The 15,762-nt window shown below is 37.4% G+C and overlaps 1 protein-coding gene across 6 annotated transcripts in view; it reads left to right on the plus strand.

The window, feature by feature from the left end:
* The window catches only part of LOC132200926 (insulin-like growth factor-binding protein complex acid labile subunit), a 161,536-nt gene that overhangs the window by 72,890 nt on the left and 72,884 nt on the right, over nt 1-15,762 (plus strand). For all 6 annotated transcript variants that reach the window (XM_059626717.1, XM_059626718.1, XM_059626715.1 and 3 more), the window contains one exon: nt 13,665-13,713. In XM_059626717.1, the coding sequence (XP_059482700.1) occupies nt 13,665-13,713 (49 nt within the window). The remainder of the gene's footprint in view (nt 1-13,664; nt 13,714-15,762) is intronic.

Consider the following 15,762-nt stretch of genomic DNA (forward strand, 5'->3'; position numbering starts at 1 on the left):
AAAACGAATCAAAATGTCCAAATTTCAACCTTTAATTGAAAATTTTGGAAATTTTGTTTCCTGAGTTGTGGGATCCCGTTCAATTTCTTTTGGAAAATTAAATTAGAAACTTGAATACACTTAACCACGCATAATCACGACACAACTCTAAAAAAACTCGCAAACAAATTAACAAGAGGAATCCAGTTTTAATCTGGTCTTACTTAATCGTTGTATCTAGAATAATTAATTTACACCCATATGTCAATAAGAAATTTAAATCAGAATAATGAGAAGAAAGTGTGAATCACGGCTAGCAGGGGTCTGCCGAAACGCCTGACATCAAAAGAGACACAGCCAATGCTATGAAAACATTATTAAAATATATTCTTTATAAACAATTACTTTTATTTCTTTTCTTTATGTTTTAAACTAAAATTTAATAATTATATTTGTTTTGTATTATATGCGTTTATAATTCATATTTTGCCTATTTTGTTTAATTTGATAGAAAATTGTGTACCCTAATATAAAGTTTAATTTTTTTTATAATTTGGAATATTAAATTTAGAAATTGTAGAATGTAGTAATTAATAAATTAAAAAAAAGTGCAATTTTTTGTTACTTCTAATAGCTCACGCATAAGTGTGTTGTGTTATGGTTTTGTTTTTGTGTGTATTGTGTTATATATTTAAGGACTGTGAAGTAAATGAAAAATACTCAATGTACCGTTGCAAATTTAAAAAAATTTTAGTCTCAGAGACAAAATAGTCAAATTTTGGATATTATACTAATTATTACTCATATTTTTATTATTAGATAAATAATTATAATTTGTGTTCAGGAGATTAATAGCTCAGCCCAAAATTACATATTCAACGCAAAACCCAAAATTATGGAAAATATTTATCAACTGTAATTTTATTAAAAGGGTTACTTACAATTTAAATCTCTAAATTTAAAGCAAATATGTTAGTGGAGCATATGAGGGGAAATAACTTTAAATTCTGATTAATTTAACGAATGATATTGGCGCCCAAATGAAATTAATTTTAAATCTACTCTAGCCGTTGCGTGTGTGATTCACGTTGACCCATTTTGATGAAAACACTCGAGCAAATTAACTTCGGAAATCAATTTCGATGGGCGCGCTGTAAAACTTGTAGTGGATGGCGGCTAATCCAATTTGCACGCAGCACACAAAAGGGTGTTTGTTTGCCACCGGCCAGCATTATAGCCACACACTGGCCGCGCACCATAAAGCGTTTAACGCTCACGCAGCAGTGATACTCGCCAGAGATTATATGAATTCGCAATTTCCATCCGGCCGAAAACAAACTGTTCATTAGGCTTCTGATTATGAAATCAATACGCCGGCGGCAATGATAGAGCGCTTTTTATCTCTTTCTCTACACAACAGCAATGAACAGTTTTTTTTTTTTTGCAATCCGGGCCTCAATGTACATAGGTGATTTTTCAAACAAATCACCTCGCGGGCACAATGCGCGCGGGAAATTAACAGGCATTTACAATTTCCTGCTCGTCGGCCAATATTCACTCGTTGCACACACGAGAACTCATTTTGCCTCTCGTGCATGAAAATAATAAAAAGGGAAAAAGTTGAAAAGCTGCTGAGCAGAATTTCGGTTTTTATGGCGAGCTTTTCAACACGTAATAAAATTATCGTCAACAACCGACGGCAGTATGAATAATAAATCAGAATTTATGGAGTGGGTCGTCATTTTTTTCACAGTAAAAAGCATATATAATACGCCTTTGTTTATTGTGTGTGTGTGATAATAAAATAACACCTCTCTCTAGTAAGCCATTCGCAGCTCAAAAAGTCGGCTCTGCCTCTCTGAATTATTGAGCGTAATAAACTCATTATATGGCCGCGCGAGCTGTGCGGGTGGATGAAAATTAATATTGTGCGTGGGCGAAAAGGGAAACAATGACCCTGCTGCTCTTGATGACTTATTCCCGCGCGGCGTCGAGAGCCACGCTATATTGATTCGTGGCGTGTGCTCAAGCTGTTCACTTGACACACGATTTTTTTAAATAATTTTCACTGGTATACTTTCTTTAAGCTAACGAGCGAACATGGGAACTGAAAATTTAAGAGGGACTCATAATTTTTTTTTTTTTTATTGTTTTGAACCTGCTTTTATGAATTTAACTCCATCAACAACAATGGAAGGCAAACAATTATAATACAAAAATTGTTATTTCTGCTAAAATAAGAATTAATAAATTATTTGATCAACAAAGTAGTGAAATATAAAAATATTATGCAAATGTTTAATAAGCAATTTTATTAAATATTATAATTATTAAAACAACGTGTAATAAATTTTGGTTTTATTTTATTTTCATATTTTTATCATTTTACTATTATAGTTAAAAAATATTATTAGTATTTTATTAACAACACTTGCATAGTCCCAATTCCCAATTCTTGTTAATTGAATTAATTGAGTCATGTTTTCAAGCATAAAAATAACTATTTATATTTGCTTGTGTCAAACAAAAGTTATGTAAGAAAATCATCAATCTGACTTCATGAGTTGTCTGTTTTTTACTCATTTTGTATTTAACACATAATGTTAATATAATAAATACTAGAAATAAATGTTTGAAAAATTATAAACGGCTGTTGTGTTTTAAATTCAATTTACGCAAATAATAATAAAAAATAATGATTAATTTAAACATACTGGATTGAGAGCGAGATTGAGCCGGAGTGCTAAACCGTCTTTTAGTCATTAAAAGACCATCCACATTGATTAATTCGTTCGGAAAGAAGGCGAACTCGCATTAGTAGGCTTAACTGCCAACCGCACTCGGAGCTCCCAGGAAATTAAGCCTCGAGATAAATAATTTGACCACACGAACCGGGTGGGCGCTCTATAGTCTCTCAAGCCTCCCAGCTGGCAACAATAATCTGGGTCAAACTGTTTGCAGGCCACGCTTCGTTATTAAGCACCGTCCAAGATCACAACTTAACTCGCAGGTGAATCATTCTATTGGCAGAAGGCGAGCTTTTCCCCGTCGTCTGTGAACATTGGCCCGGCATTAGTATTTTCACAATAGATTTTTTCCCGACACGCTCCATAGAAAAGCCGGCGGAGCTTCCTCTCCCTGGCGGCTGCGGCTGTCACCAGAGCAGATTGAAATGTGCACCAAATCAAAACTGGCGTTTAGCCCCACGGCAGCCCAGCTAGCTTGCGGGGATGAAAAGGGGATGGTGTGTAATGGTGACACTACGCCGGACCGGTTTCACCAGCTTGTCACACACGCCGCGTGCAGAGAAAAAAAAATACACACACGTCGCCACTAACAGTGGGAAAAGAGAACTTCTTTCACTATTTTTCTTTGTCCCCTTGTCCGGCCGAGCGCGAAACTTTTCGAAAGTGCTCAGAATTGCAAAGTGAAAAGGCAATTTCCTGCTCGAGGGAAAACTAGACTGTCGCATCAATTGTAGGGATAAATCTCTGCAAATTGAGAATATTTCAGCACTTCATTTTAAGCAATGCTCTTTTTAATTTGAATGTTAATTGCGTCAAACGAAAAGCCTGGCACGGGATAATAAAGCGATTTCGCCGAGGAAGAAATAGAGCCTCGGTGCCAAGTCAGCGTTTATGTAAATGCAAATCTGCGACAATCAGTCGAGTCACGAAGAGAGACCCGACCCGGCGAAAGTCTCTGGAGCAATGCCTATAACGTAATGGAATCTCTGCAGCTAGTTGCTTTTTCAGATATTAAGAGCACGCCGAGAGAGAAAAGAAAAGAGAGAAAACGGAAAAGCAAGCACCCTTTTGGCTCCCTTTTGTTATTCGCGCAAGTCACGCAGAAATATTAGGCGAGTCACGTGCCACCAAAACTGTGAGCCAGGCAATAAGGATTGCAGATGACGAGAGACGGTTTGACTTCGATCAGTGGCGGGCCCAGATTTCTGCAAAGACAATTTTTAATTTAAAAAGCTAAATTAAAAATAAATTAGTTTTAAGTTTTAAATAAAAATAATTACTTATGACATACTTTATGTTGATTTCAAAGTAAAAACATTTTGCAAGAAAAAACATTTTTCAAAAAATTTCAATTAAAAGTATAAACTCTTTTTACTCGTTTTTACGTTCAGATCTTGCAGATAAAAATTCAAAATTGTTAATTATAAAAGTAATTTAATGTTCCTTGAAACTTGTTGACACGTTTTTTTACGCTTTTTATCTCCTTTTCTGTACCGCAAATTTCAACACGTTTTACCGACCAAAATTAAGCCGCGCTCTTCACCTTCCTCAGAGGAATTTTTACAGCCGTCTGCGAAAATGGAAGAGTGAAGTGGCCCATAAAAAAGTTTCGCGCGCCACTGCGGCCTGGAGCTCGGTTGGCTGGTTCACTCTCTCGTCTCGTGTAGTTTTTATTTACATTCGTGACACGACTCTTTATCTTTTCATAGCAAACAACATAAGCAGAGCCGCCTCCAGTTGGTTCGTGCCGCCGCTACTCTGGAAGTCAGACCGAGCGCAGCCCTTTCGCACACGCGGTCCATTGACATAAAAGGGAGACGCTATTGTCCAATATTAACTGTCAACATTCCGAAGACGGCCATTTTTATTGCGCTCGTCGTTCCTCTCTCGCCTCGGCTTTCCTTCCGGCCGCGATCTTTATGGAGCCGGGACGGGGGATGCAATTATAGAGGCCCCCGCACTATAAAACGCTGCAGCCGTAAACACACTTTAACTGGCCTGCTTGAATTTCGCCTCCCGACGTGCAGCAGCTTTATCAACTTGGATATCTTTCCTTCCAGCTGGTTATGGCAAATCTTTTCTTTTACTGCACCCCAGCATGGGGATGAATGATAAGATGTTTTGGCTCCAGCATTTCTAAATGGAAATAGAAACGTCTTACGGAGATGAAATAAATAGTAGATAATAGATAATTTAATTTAAATTATTATTTTATTGTATTACATTTAAAATAACTTTATTTTATTCAAAAATAAAATATCGCCTTATAGTTTTTTTTTTTAGAATTTTGTTTATTGGGTTCAGACTGAGGGAAATTTAGCATTTTTCATGGTTATTTTAATATAGTTTTATTGCTTCAAATCTTTGAAAAAAAAAATAATTGAATCGGTGAACTAAAATTTTGCAGTAAATGATTTTACAAATGATTTTACGAGTGAAAAATTATAAGCTAGAACTCGTTGAATAGAAATTTTGAAAGCTTTTAAAATTTTTATTAAAAGAATATATAATATAAAAAGTAGTAAACTTGATTTTACTAATTTTATGATATTATGATTGGTAATATTTTTTTAAACTCCAGTTTTTTTTGTCTGAATTAAAAATTCCTAACTGTAATTTGCACACAAAATCTTAAATATGAGCTTCTTTTTCTTCATTATGCACTTTCATAGCAAAGATTTGATTTTATTTATTTCAAATTTTTTACATCTCTCATTGTCAGTTAGAAAATAATCGTATCAGGCATTTTGTTAACTGTTTCTTGAAAAGTTAAAATTAAATTTCATCACAAAAACAAACGGAGAACTTTGAACCATAGGTGTGTTTGAACTCTCCACCTCATCTGCTAAGCTTTTGAACTAATCCTGCTCTCGCGAGTCGGCTAACTTTGAGCAAACTCCTAGATCTCTTAATTAATTTACTTTTCCAATTGCTCCCTGCACTGCACATGCAGAAATCAAAGTTGCTCTTTCTCAAACGTGCCACACATTTCATTACCTTTGGCTCAAGTGAACGGTTCCGATTGCGAAAACCAACTCTGCGAACACAAGATGCAGCGAGAGACAAAGTGAGAAAGAACAAACCATCAAATAAGTTGGCTCTCATAAAAGACGGCAGATGCATCTCGCCTGCTGCTCTTGTTCTTCTTGCAGACATTGAGTGCAGCTGCATACGATCGCACCACTCTGTTTTGCTCTCCACAACTTTGCAAATTCCACTTCCTTGTTCTTTATCGTCTGCGCAGAAAAAAAATAACTAGGAAGTGAACTTTGCACAATAAGTCTTAACTCCACTTTCTGCTTCCTCTCTTCGGACGAGAAGAACGCGCAGGCGGTCTCTCGAGCTCGTTTTGTGACGTGCGTGCTGCTTTCTTGCTGCATGTGGTCCGATTTTGCATTCCGCATGTGGCGTGCGGGACACTTTTGCATGCATGCAAATGTGTGCATGAGTGATGGCTGGCCCGTGATTTACGCCATCGAGCATTCATTGAACTTCTTGCGGCCAACCGACACTGCTCCGTCTCTCCCTCGGCGGTCATTATTTATTGGACTCACGTGCCAGCGAGTTAGGCGCAACTTTTTACCTTTGTCTCCGTGTGTGCGACTTAACATGCAAACGTGAGTTAAACTGCGCGCGGAATTCGTGTCTGTGCACGGTCGCTGTACTTGATGAGGTGGCGCTGACTTTTATTGCTCTTTTCAAAGAACATATTATTTCGACACAACGTACTTCGCGTTTGTGAGCATTGAAACGCATGTTGTACTTTAATGAGGGTTGTTTAACTTGCTATTAGTTCAATTAGTATTAGTGCTGTTGGAAAAAAACGGAAAAAAGCTTGTATAGACAAAAATAGAATTATGCTTATAATTTTCTAGTAGTGTAATTTATTTAGCTTGGGGTATGATACATCTGATTAAATAAGTACCGAAATATGATAATTACAACGCATATTTTTTTCTTTTTATTTTACACTATTCTTCTGGCGAATCTGGTTATCTCAAGAAGAATTATGCTAAAGATAATAAATTTAGTTAAATTTAAACATAAATTTTTTGTAATGCATTTAAATGGTTTTTTAAGCAATGTTTAACTATTTAGACAACTAATAAAAATAATTATTGTTTAATAATTTATTCAACATTTTTATAATTTTTAAGAATTAAAATTTAATAATTTGATATAACTATCAAACATAGTTATGAATATTTACTTTGTTAATTTATATGTGGAAAATAATTTTGTACATATATAAAATATTTCATCACTTACTCTTCAACGAATAGTTGATAATCACAATAAAACATACGTCTCTGCTCCTACAGTGAATTAATTTAAATATATCATAATAATGAACTGATTGAAAAATTCTAATGCCAATAAAAAAGTCACCCTGGATTTTCTAGAGGGAAACTGAATTTTAGGCTGTCAAAACGCGCCCGCAAATCAGTTTACCACACTCATCATATTGCTTGATCATAATTTGGGACGTTAACCTCGCGCAATAGATCAACAAGAGATACATTTGTATTACTCAGTAATTAGTCCACCGAGGACGTTTCGTGCGCTCCGACTTGCATGCAACCACGCTGGAGAGCAAATCGAACACGGTGTACATTGTAACATACACGCGGCGACGATAGTTGTTAATAGTTTGTTCTCGATTAGTTCCAGCAGCAAGGATTAATTGCAACATCAGTTAATTAATCAATGTAAGACCAGCTAAATTAAATTGCCGATGGCAATTTTCCACCGCTGATTTTTCTCGTAAAGTTTTTTGCGGACGCCGCCGGGAAACGGTGCGCACTGAAAATAATCCTATTTAAGACAAACAAGACGAGCGAGCAGCTTGACGAGGCAAAAACAATCGCGAGCTCAGCAAAAATGGCGAAGAAAGAGCGCACGTAAAAGGATTGGAAAAGTGGCTAGACGCTTCCCTAGGGAAAAAGCAGCAGAAACGCAACCGGCTGTTAGGGAGCAAAATTTTTGTTTCAGCAGCAGACACGGGCTGCTTTTCATTAAGATTCGACTCTTGCTGAGGAAGCACAACTTCGGACGAGGCGCCGGCAGCTGATTAGCCCTGCTGGCGACTTTTGCGTGGCTCATGGATAAAATCGCAATGAGCTCAACGTTGCTAACTTCAAACAAATATAAAATAAAATGAAAAATTATTTAACAAAAGTTTCAGTACATTGAATTTTTATTTTAGCCCTCTTTCCATATAATTTGTTATGAAAAGTCAGTCACGAACTCTGGACTTTCCACGTCATAAAACCGAGTCGCCAATTTACATTGTTCACAGGCAGTAAATTCAATTTGGACTGAGGATGTAATTTCGGCGTGTTCCTGTTCTCATTCGCTCACCCACCCAGCACTCGACGGCAGTGGATTCTAATGAATCTTGTTTTGACGAGGAGAGCGAGCTGCAGAGGCAGTTTCAATATAAAGCATTGCACGAGCTCATTTGAATGGCTTGTCGAATTAGCGAGCAAGGGTTGATTGAAAACCTGCAGCGGAATTCGCATAAACACGTACAAAGGCCGCCGAATACATTTCCAAGTATCTGAGGGTGCAAACACCGCAGACACACAAAGGGCGGGAGGGCGCGATCGGAAAGCAGCCCGCCGCGCTGACGAGTGAGAGAGAAGGTTCGATTTCGACAATTGTGCCTCGCAATTGCACGCGATATGAGATCAAATTAAACACACTCGCATATGTACACAAATAATACTGGTGAGAGGTTGCTGCAAGCACCGATGCCACATGTAGAAAGCACTGCTGGGGTCGATAGGGTTAAATAATATGTTGCATAAAAGGATCTGAAAATTTTATTTTATCCCTTTTTCCCAATATTTTTAGTTAAAATATTGAGCTCGTTGTTCTATGTATGAAAAGGAAAATGATATTGAATTTTATTTTAATATTTCTAAATCAGATGTTCTAATAAACCATAAATATTCAAAGAAATATGTATTGGTGGAAAAAATGACTATTTTCTCAAGTCCCAATTTCATTAAAATTTAAAAAAAAACACGGTTTTTTCGTCGGATTTGCCCTAATTTTATTAATAATCTAACTTCCTTTCCTCAGTAATCTGCAGTAAAATCTTTATCTTAAAGTCTGCCATACAAAATTAATTAGCAAAATCCCAGCGTTAATGAACAAGAGCCCGGTTAGAAAACGCAATCAACTTTCACGACGACGAACATTTTCCACGCTCAGCACGTTATACTCGTTTTGCCATTAAACTGCATGCGTATACAGAGGAGGGCGCGGCGTCGTCGGCGGCACCAAGGTGGCGCAGAAGTTTTGCTCTGCCTTAGGCGATGATGCTTAATTTCAAAGGGCTCCACAATCGAGTTTCCCGTGGGAGCCCTAGTTTTGATTAGAAAGAATTAAGAAACAGCCCCTTCCGCCTTCCCTCGCCCGGTTTTGGCGCTGAAAGTATTATGAGGTGCGCGTTTTGTTGTTGCAGAGTTGGTCTCAGGGAGTGAATAAAACTTTTACATAACAGCCAAATTACCAGCCGAATGAGAGAGTGTGTTGCCAAGTTTCGTCGCCGACGACGAAGAAACTTTCTGTCTTCTGCATTTTGTCTCTTGCCTAATTGGGTGCTCCGCAGACTGCCGGAGTGCGAAAGACAGCACAAAACTTTCCAACATGCTGCATTTTGAATTTTGGGAGCTTTTTATAATACGTAAGACGTAGTAGCACAAATATCAATATTATGAAATGAGAGAGGCATAAAGTTGCAACTTTTACATTACAGTTAAAGATTAAGTTAAGCTATACATTAAAAATTATTTTAAACATAAAAAGTTGTAATTAATCTTTAGAATTTCATTATAATTTTGAGATTTAATTCAATAAATATGCAGTTTTTAAATAATAAAAAAAATGTATTTTTGTGTGTCTGTGTGTTTAGTTTATCTTATCAATTTCTTACACAATACAATTTTTTTTCTTACCTATAATTTATTTGTTGTAAATAATTTATATCTATATTGACTGCTCCTGGTAGTATATCCATGATAAATTTGTATGCAAAATTTTTTGTGACAATGTTGGAGATTTACTAAATTTGTTTCAATAAATTGTTAATAACTAGATAATAATTAATTGTAAAATTTCACATTATACATACATGCTAAATTGCTATTATTTTTCATATTATTATTAGTTTATCGAAAATATATTGACATCTTACAACTTACAATCAAGAGGAACAACATAAGCCACAAATCATCAAATTTGATGTACAACTTTAATTTGTTTCAACTATTAACCTTATTTTTATGTTCCCTTTTCTTGAGAATATTTAAATAAATTTGAATCTCTAAAAATTTGCACTCTTTTCTAGTTTTTTTAACATCCTATATTTTTTTCATTAGTTTAATAATTTATCAGGGATATTGATATTTACATGCTAAGATAGCTCATGGGGTAGATAGATGGTGTTAACGTAGCATGAGATGTGAATATCAAGGGCCTAATTTACCATTATTTTTTGCTGTTAAAATTTTTTTAACCAATTATGTAGCCGTTTACGATTGCCTCTGGATTTCCACCTCAGTTGCGTTCGCCGTGCGCAGTTAGAATGCCAGCAACAAAAAGGCTTAAGCAACATAATTCCGGTGTGAAGTTTCTCTTTCGCGCTCACGCGAAACTTCTTTTGACAAAGCAGCAACTTTTGCAAACTTTCAGGCCCTTTCTGTTCCGCCACCAAAATATAAGTGAGGGGGGTGCCGGGGGTGCGTTGGATCCTCTCTTGCACACCCTTTCTTTATTTCCTACGAGTCGAGAGTGAGCACGTAAGAAATGTGTAAGTATTGTTCTGGCAGTTGGCACTTCGTCTCGCCAGAGGCCGTGTCGACAATCAGGGCATTCCAAGCGCGAGAAAAAAAAGAAATCAGCCTGAGAAGAAGCCCTTAGAAGTGCCCTCTCGATTTGCATAATTCGCCTCGTTTGAATCAATTTACTTTCTACTCCCTCGCAGCACACACGCACATATCCCGACTAATTTAATTCGCCGTGAAATTGTTTAAGTGCCTCTTCGCTGTGCGGAAATAAAGTTGGGCCTCGGAGAGTTGCGGAATTTATCGCATTATGTTCTTTTTGCCTCGGCGGCTTTCGCGAATTGTTACGCAGCGCCAGACTCACTGCTAAATAGGGGGTCGGATTATGCGAGGGAGGTCTTTGCATGCAAATTTAATGTTTCTTAAGGGAGATGCAAAACAAAGTTGTGTCGTAAATATTTTTCGGGTTATTTTATATTCCCATGCAAGATCCAAATGTTTTTGTAGCAGATTTGCAGAGAAGTAAAATTTTGAATACCAAGCAAGCACACATAATAAAATTTTTGAGAATAAGATTCTCCATAAAATTGTGGGATACTGAGTTTGGTGCTTTGGTAACGAAAATGAACTGAAATCTCGTTGGAAAGTAAACAAAAAATAGAATTTATGTCACTTTTAAACAACATAAAGCTTATTTCTTTGTTGTTTACTATTCTTTTGAAATATTTAACATTTTTTAGGGATAAAATGAAATGAATTTACCGTTTCCATTTCTTTCTTTCGTAGTTTCATCACTTTGAATTCGGGAATGTCTTTTTGTTAAGCTGATGTGTAAAGGGCAGAGTACACCACATCTGTTTTGCAAAGTTATTTTTTGTCAGCAACCGTGCGCCAAGCCACAGTCTGCTATTCAAACTGACATTTGTTCTGTTTGTTCAACCTCGCATAAAATAACTCCTTTTGGGAATTCCGACCACAATTTATTTTTAACAAACTTACGGGGTGGCACTTCCAGCCGACATGATGGTAATTTATGTCAGCGTCGCTCTCACCACCGAAATTCATACCGTACGAAAACCAATGTGTGCGTGTATTCGTGTACAAGCAAGCGTGAAAAAGCGGACCGAGTAATCACCATTATTGTTGTTATGAACCGCCATCAGTTTGTGCGGAGCAGAGCAAGCGGTTTATTTTTACGCGGCTGCGGCGGCCGCCGCTCAAATTTACAACACGCATGCAATTAAACATATGAAGGGCTGGTTTTCTCTCTCTTGAGCCGCCATTAGCACCACATGCACGGTGTTAAATTTACTGTTATGCCGTTATTATGAGACTGCCGCTGCCGGCGAACACCAGCAAACTCCCACATTTGGTTGCGCACCGCCTGCGAAAACGAACCGACCGCTATATAGAGTTAAAAAAATGTGTATGGGCGAGAGAGCACCGATAACAAGGTATTGATTTGGGCGCCTTCTGTAATTATCTGCGACTAAAACCCTGCGACGCACCAGGAAAAAATTAATAATGAAAATTACATTATAAGATAACCCTCGGTAAACATTATTATTCATATTATTTTTTTATGTTTACATTCATTTTTTGGACAATAATAGCACCACCATTAGCAGAATGAAATACTCAAAATAATTAAATAGCTTTTATATCAATAAAGTAGATACTTGTTCCAGGCTGCTTCAAAATTTTATATAATTCATTTAAAAATTTTACTTTTTATTGTTTTGTTAAGTCGTTAAGCATTGATCTATTTATGATAGTCGGATGAGAGAAATATCATTATCACAATGTTACAATTTTTTTTGGTTCAAATCATTTGAACTCCCGATAAGCTTTTGTATCGAATTATTATTTTTTCTTTTAGATTTTTTTAACCTAAAATAGCTTTCTTTGATATTTTTACATACAAAACAAAATCATCTACATGAGCTGCTTATTTTATCTAAAAATCACCCATTTTCCACAGCCTAATCCCAAACCCGCGTTTTCGCGTTTACATCAAAACAAATTTTTAGGCTAGTATGCTGTGGAAGTATAACAAGGAAAATCCGCTTTAGCTCTGATAATAAAACGTTTTCAAAGCTCCTCTCTTTTTATCATCGGAGGGCTCTAGTTTGAAAAAGGAGCGCACACTAATAAAGCGGCCTCATAGGTGTATCTGGTTTCGAACCAAATATTGGACAACGAACGCGTGTCCACAGACCGTATCCGCACACATTACTTTACACGCGTGGCAGCAGCCAGGACTGGAATTTCTGTGCGTCCTTTGCATTCCAGCGCACTAATGCGACTCATATTTTCGACGTTCACCCTGCTCTGTTTCTATATAGGGTTGATAGGGTGGCATCGCCGCAGCCGCTGGTTGTCACTCAATCTCGCACGTGCGCCGAAACAAAAAATAGCGAGAGAAGGAGGAAAGGGTGGTGATCGAGTGTTACGAGCCGCACCTCGAGATCCATTAGCGCTGCATTTTAAGGCCACTAATGCTGCGAGTAAAGCACTTTCTAATATGCATCGAGTAGCTCTCTGGAGAGCTCATTCCAATAAATATGGCTGCAACCGTGAGGGATTTTTAGAATTTTATCTCACTCGGTAAAAGAGACGATTTATTTTTATGCACACCCATCGAGAGATCTGTTTGCATTCTCGGTTTTATCTCGGCTTTGGCCCTAATGATCGGCCTGATTAAGGGGCCTCAGAGTTTAGTGATCTCCGAGTTTAATGCTACTTAAAAACCTATTTAATTCTAAAATAGAAATGGAACTTTACATTTTTAAGAGAAAAAGCCTGGAAATTCATTTTAAAGTATTTTTTAAATATTAGTAGACTGGCAAAAATTAAAATGAACTAAAATCGTATTGCTTAAATATAACTTAGTTTTATGAATATGCAGGCTGTGGATAAGAAAGGTGATTTAAATTATTTAAGGTCTATTGTCTATATTGATAAAAAAATTTAAAAAATTATTTTGTTAAATATATCAAATTTTTCAGGTGAAAATGAGATTAAAATTGAGTTGTATGTTCATGATGTTCTTAAATCTATTAATTTTTTATTTTTTAAATTGTTGTAACAAATTCAATTCTGAAGTTAACTAGAATTGAAATTAATTTACATCTAATTGTTTCAGACGCTGCAGAAAATACAGACGCAAAGCGATCAGTTTTCAACCCTTTCTGGTGAGTACTGTTGATCATTTCACAATGGATGAACTATTTCTCAAACTTGTAATTGATTCGTATCCTCTGCAACGAAATTAACCGTGGCTGCCGAGTTCGACCGTAAAGGAATCTCTATAGCTCTTTTCAAGTAGCTTCATTCGCCGCCTTCTCTTTCTACACATCGTCTCGAAGGAGCCCTTCAAACTTTGCCAATACTAATCCAAGATGCTTATTAGTTTATAGACGCACATATTAAAAACTCGATTATATCGATTACTGGCCCACCATCCGGTGAAAATTATATAGGTGTTTTTTTTCTCGCACAAGTGTGATGCTACGTCAAACGGGAAAGTTTTAACGGGCCACGTGCGCCACGCAAAAGGGAATCGCTAACTGCGTCGGTGATTAATGGAGTTTCGGCCCGGCTGTCATTCACAAAATGCGTGGCCATTTGCCAAAATCGAGTTTGATGGGCGCATCAAACACTGCCGCTTTGAGAAATTGAGTGGAGGTGCATCTCCCTCTCGCTAAAAATCTTCATTAACGCGCGCGGCCCCTGACGGGAAAAGGGTCGCTAAAGTTTGAATCGATTCAAAGCAACTCGAAGGCCGAATTTCATCAAGTGCTGATCCGGCGGGAGTTTGCCCTCCTTTCCGACGGACACTTCTCAGAGAGAGAGTTTTCAAACCATCAAATGGAAGTACTAAAAGTACTTCACTCTTTACGTTTTTGCAAAGTTAAATAACAGACGGTCGTCGTTCGCGGCAGTAATAAGCCCCGAACTTAAAGACTTTCCAGACGCGGTTCGCTTTAAAAAAAGGCCACTTTCGGCGCCGTTTTATAGGACCCCCTCCATATATACTCTTAAATACTTTAGCGGGGCGCCTTAATATTAAATTTTACGCAGATTGCCAGCCGCTTGAGAGAGAGCAGTGCGCGCTCTTAAGAAAATCAATAGCGCCGCGAGTTGGGCTAAAATTGAATACAAAGCACACGGACCCACCGGCCGACCGCATGGAGTGGCCAATTCAAGCGCGCCGCATGAAAAAACCACCAGAGAGAGAGGCTGGCAGGATTTTATTTCGCTCGAATTATCCGGGCGAAAAGCCGACGAGACGCGAGCGCGGTCAAAAGAGGCTACAAATTGTTGCGGCAGCATCATTAACCAAAAGTTTATTACAAAAGGGCCAAGTACAGCGAGTCACGACAAGTCTTTTGAACTTACAAATTGATCTTGAATAACAAATTTTCCTAATCAAACATAAAAAATTGATTCTTTATGGCATAACAAAAGATCATGCATAAAAATAGTTTCCAAATCATAAAGGATTATTGAAAAAAAATTAAATACATATAAAATTGTGTAAAAAGTTTTGTGTTTAACAATATCATTTGGATTTGAATATTTTTATGGACTTCCTATCCGTAAACTTTTACTGCCCTAAATGTGACCCCTCGAATCTTGATAAGATTTATAGCTACATCAGCCGTGTGTCCACCAATCCAACACTTGTATGTTCCAATACAATCACCCCCTCGGGAGGGAAAGAGGCGAGGGCGATTTACTATAGAATAAATACCACGCTCACATATTACAGCCACGAGCCATAACTCATGCTCAATAAAAAGGGAAGAAACAAAGAGATAAGTAGAAAAAAATTGTGACCTTTGAAAGTGAGTGTGTAAGGTATATATTAGAAGAGGCGCCTAAAGGGGTCAGACGAAAAAAGCAACCCTTCTGCCGGCAAAGTCGTGACCTTTCACCCGTGTGATATTTCACTTCCACGAGCTAGAAATTAAGGTTATCCTTTGTGTCTGTCTTTCTGTCTGGTGTGTCAGCAAGAAAAATAAACAAATAAGCATACGCGCTTTGACGCGACGTGCGTTTGACACGGTAATTTATTAGCGCAGAAGGGGATGAATTCGAGCGAAGGGTGGATTGATGACACCCGGATTTGACGCCGGCAGTCAAAATATTTGTCATTAGACTCGAATTTTTCACACGCTGTTGCGGTTTTTTATTGTGCGAAATTCGCGGCGGAAAATACATATTTTGGCTGTCAACGG

Source organism: Neocloeon triangulifer, unplaced genomic scaffold (genome assembly GCF_031216515.1).
Source record: "Neocloeon triangulifer isolate White Clay Creek 2 clone unplaced genomic scaffold, ASM3121651v1 ptg000014l, whole genome shotgun sequence".
NCBI classification, from domain to species: domain Eukaryota; kingdom Metazoa; phylum Arthropoda; class Insecta; order Ephemeroptera; family Baetidae; genus Neocloeon; species Neocloeon triangulifer.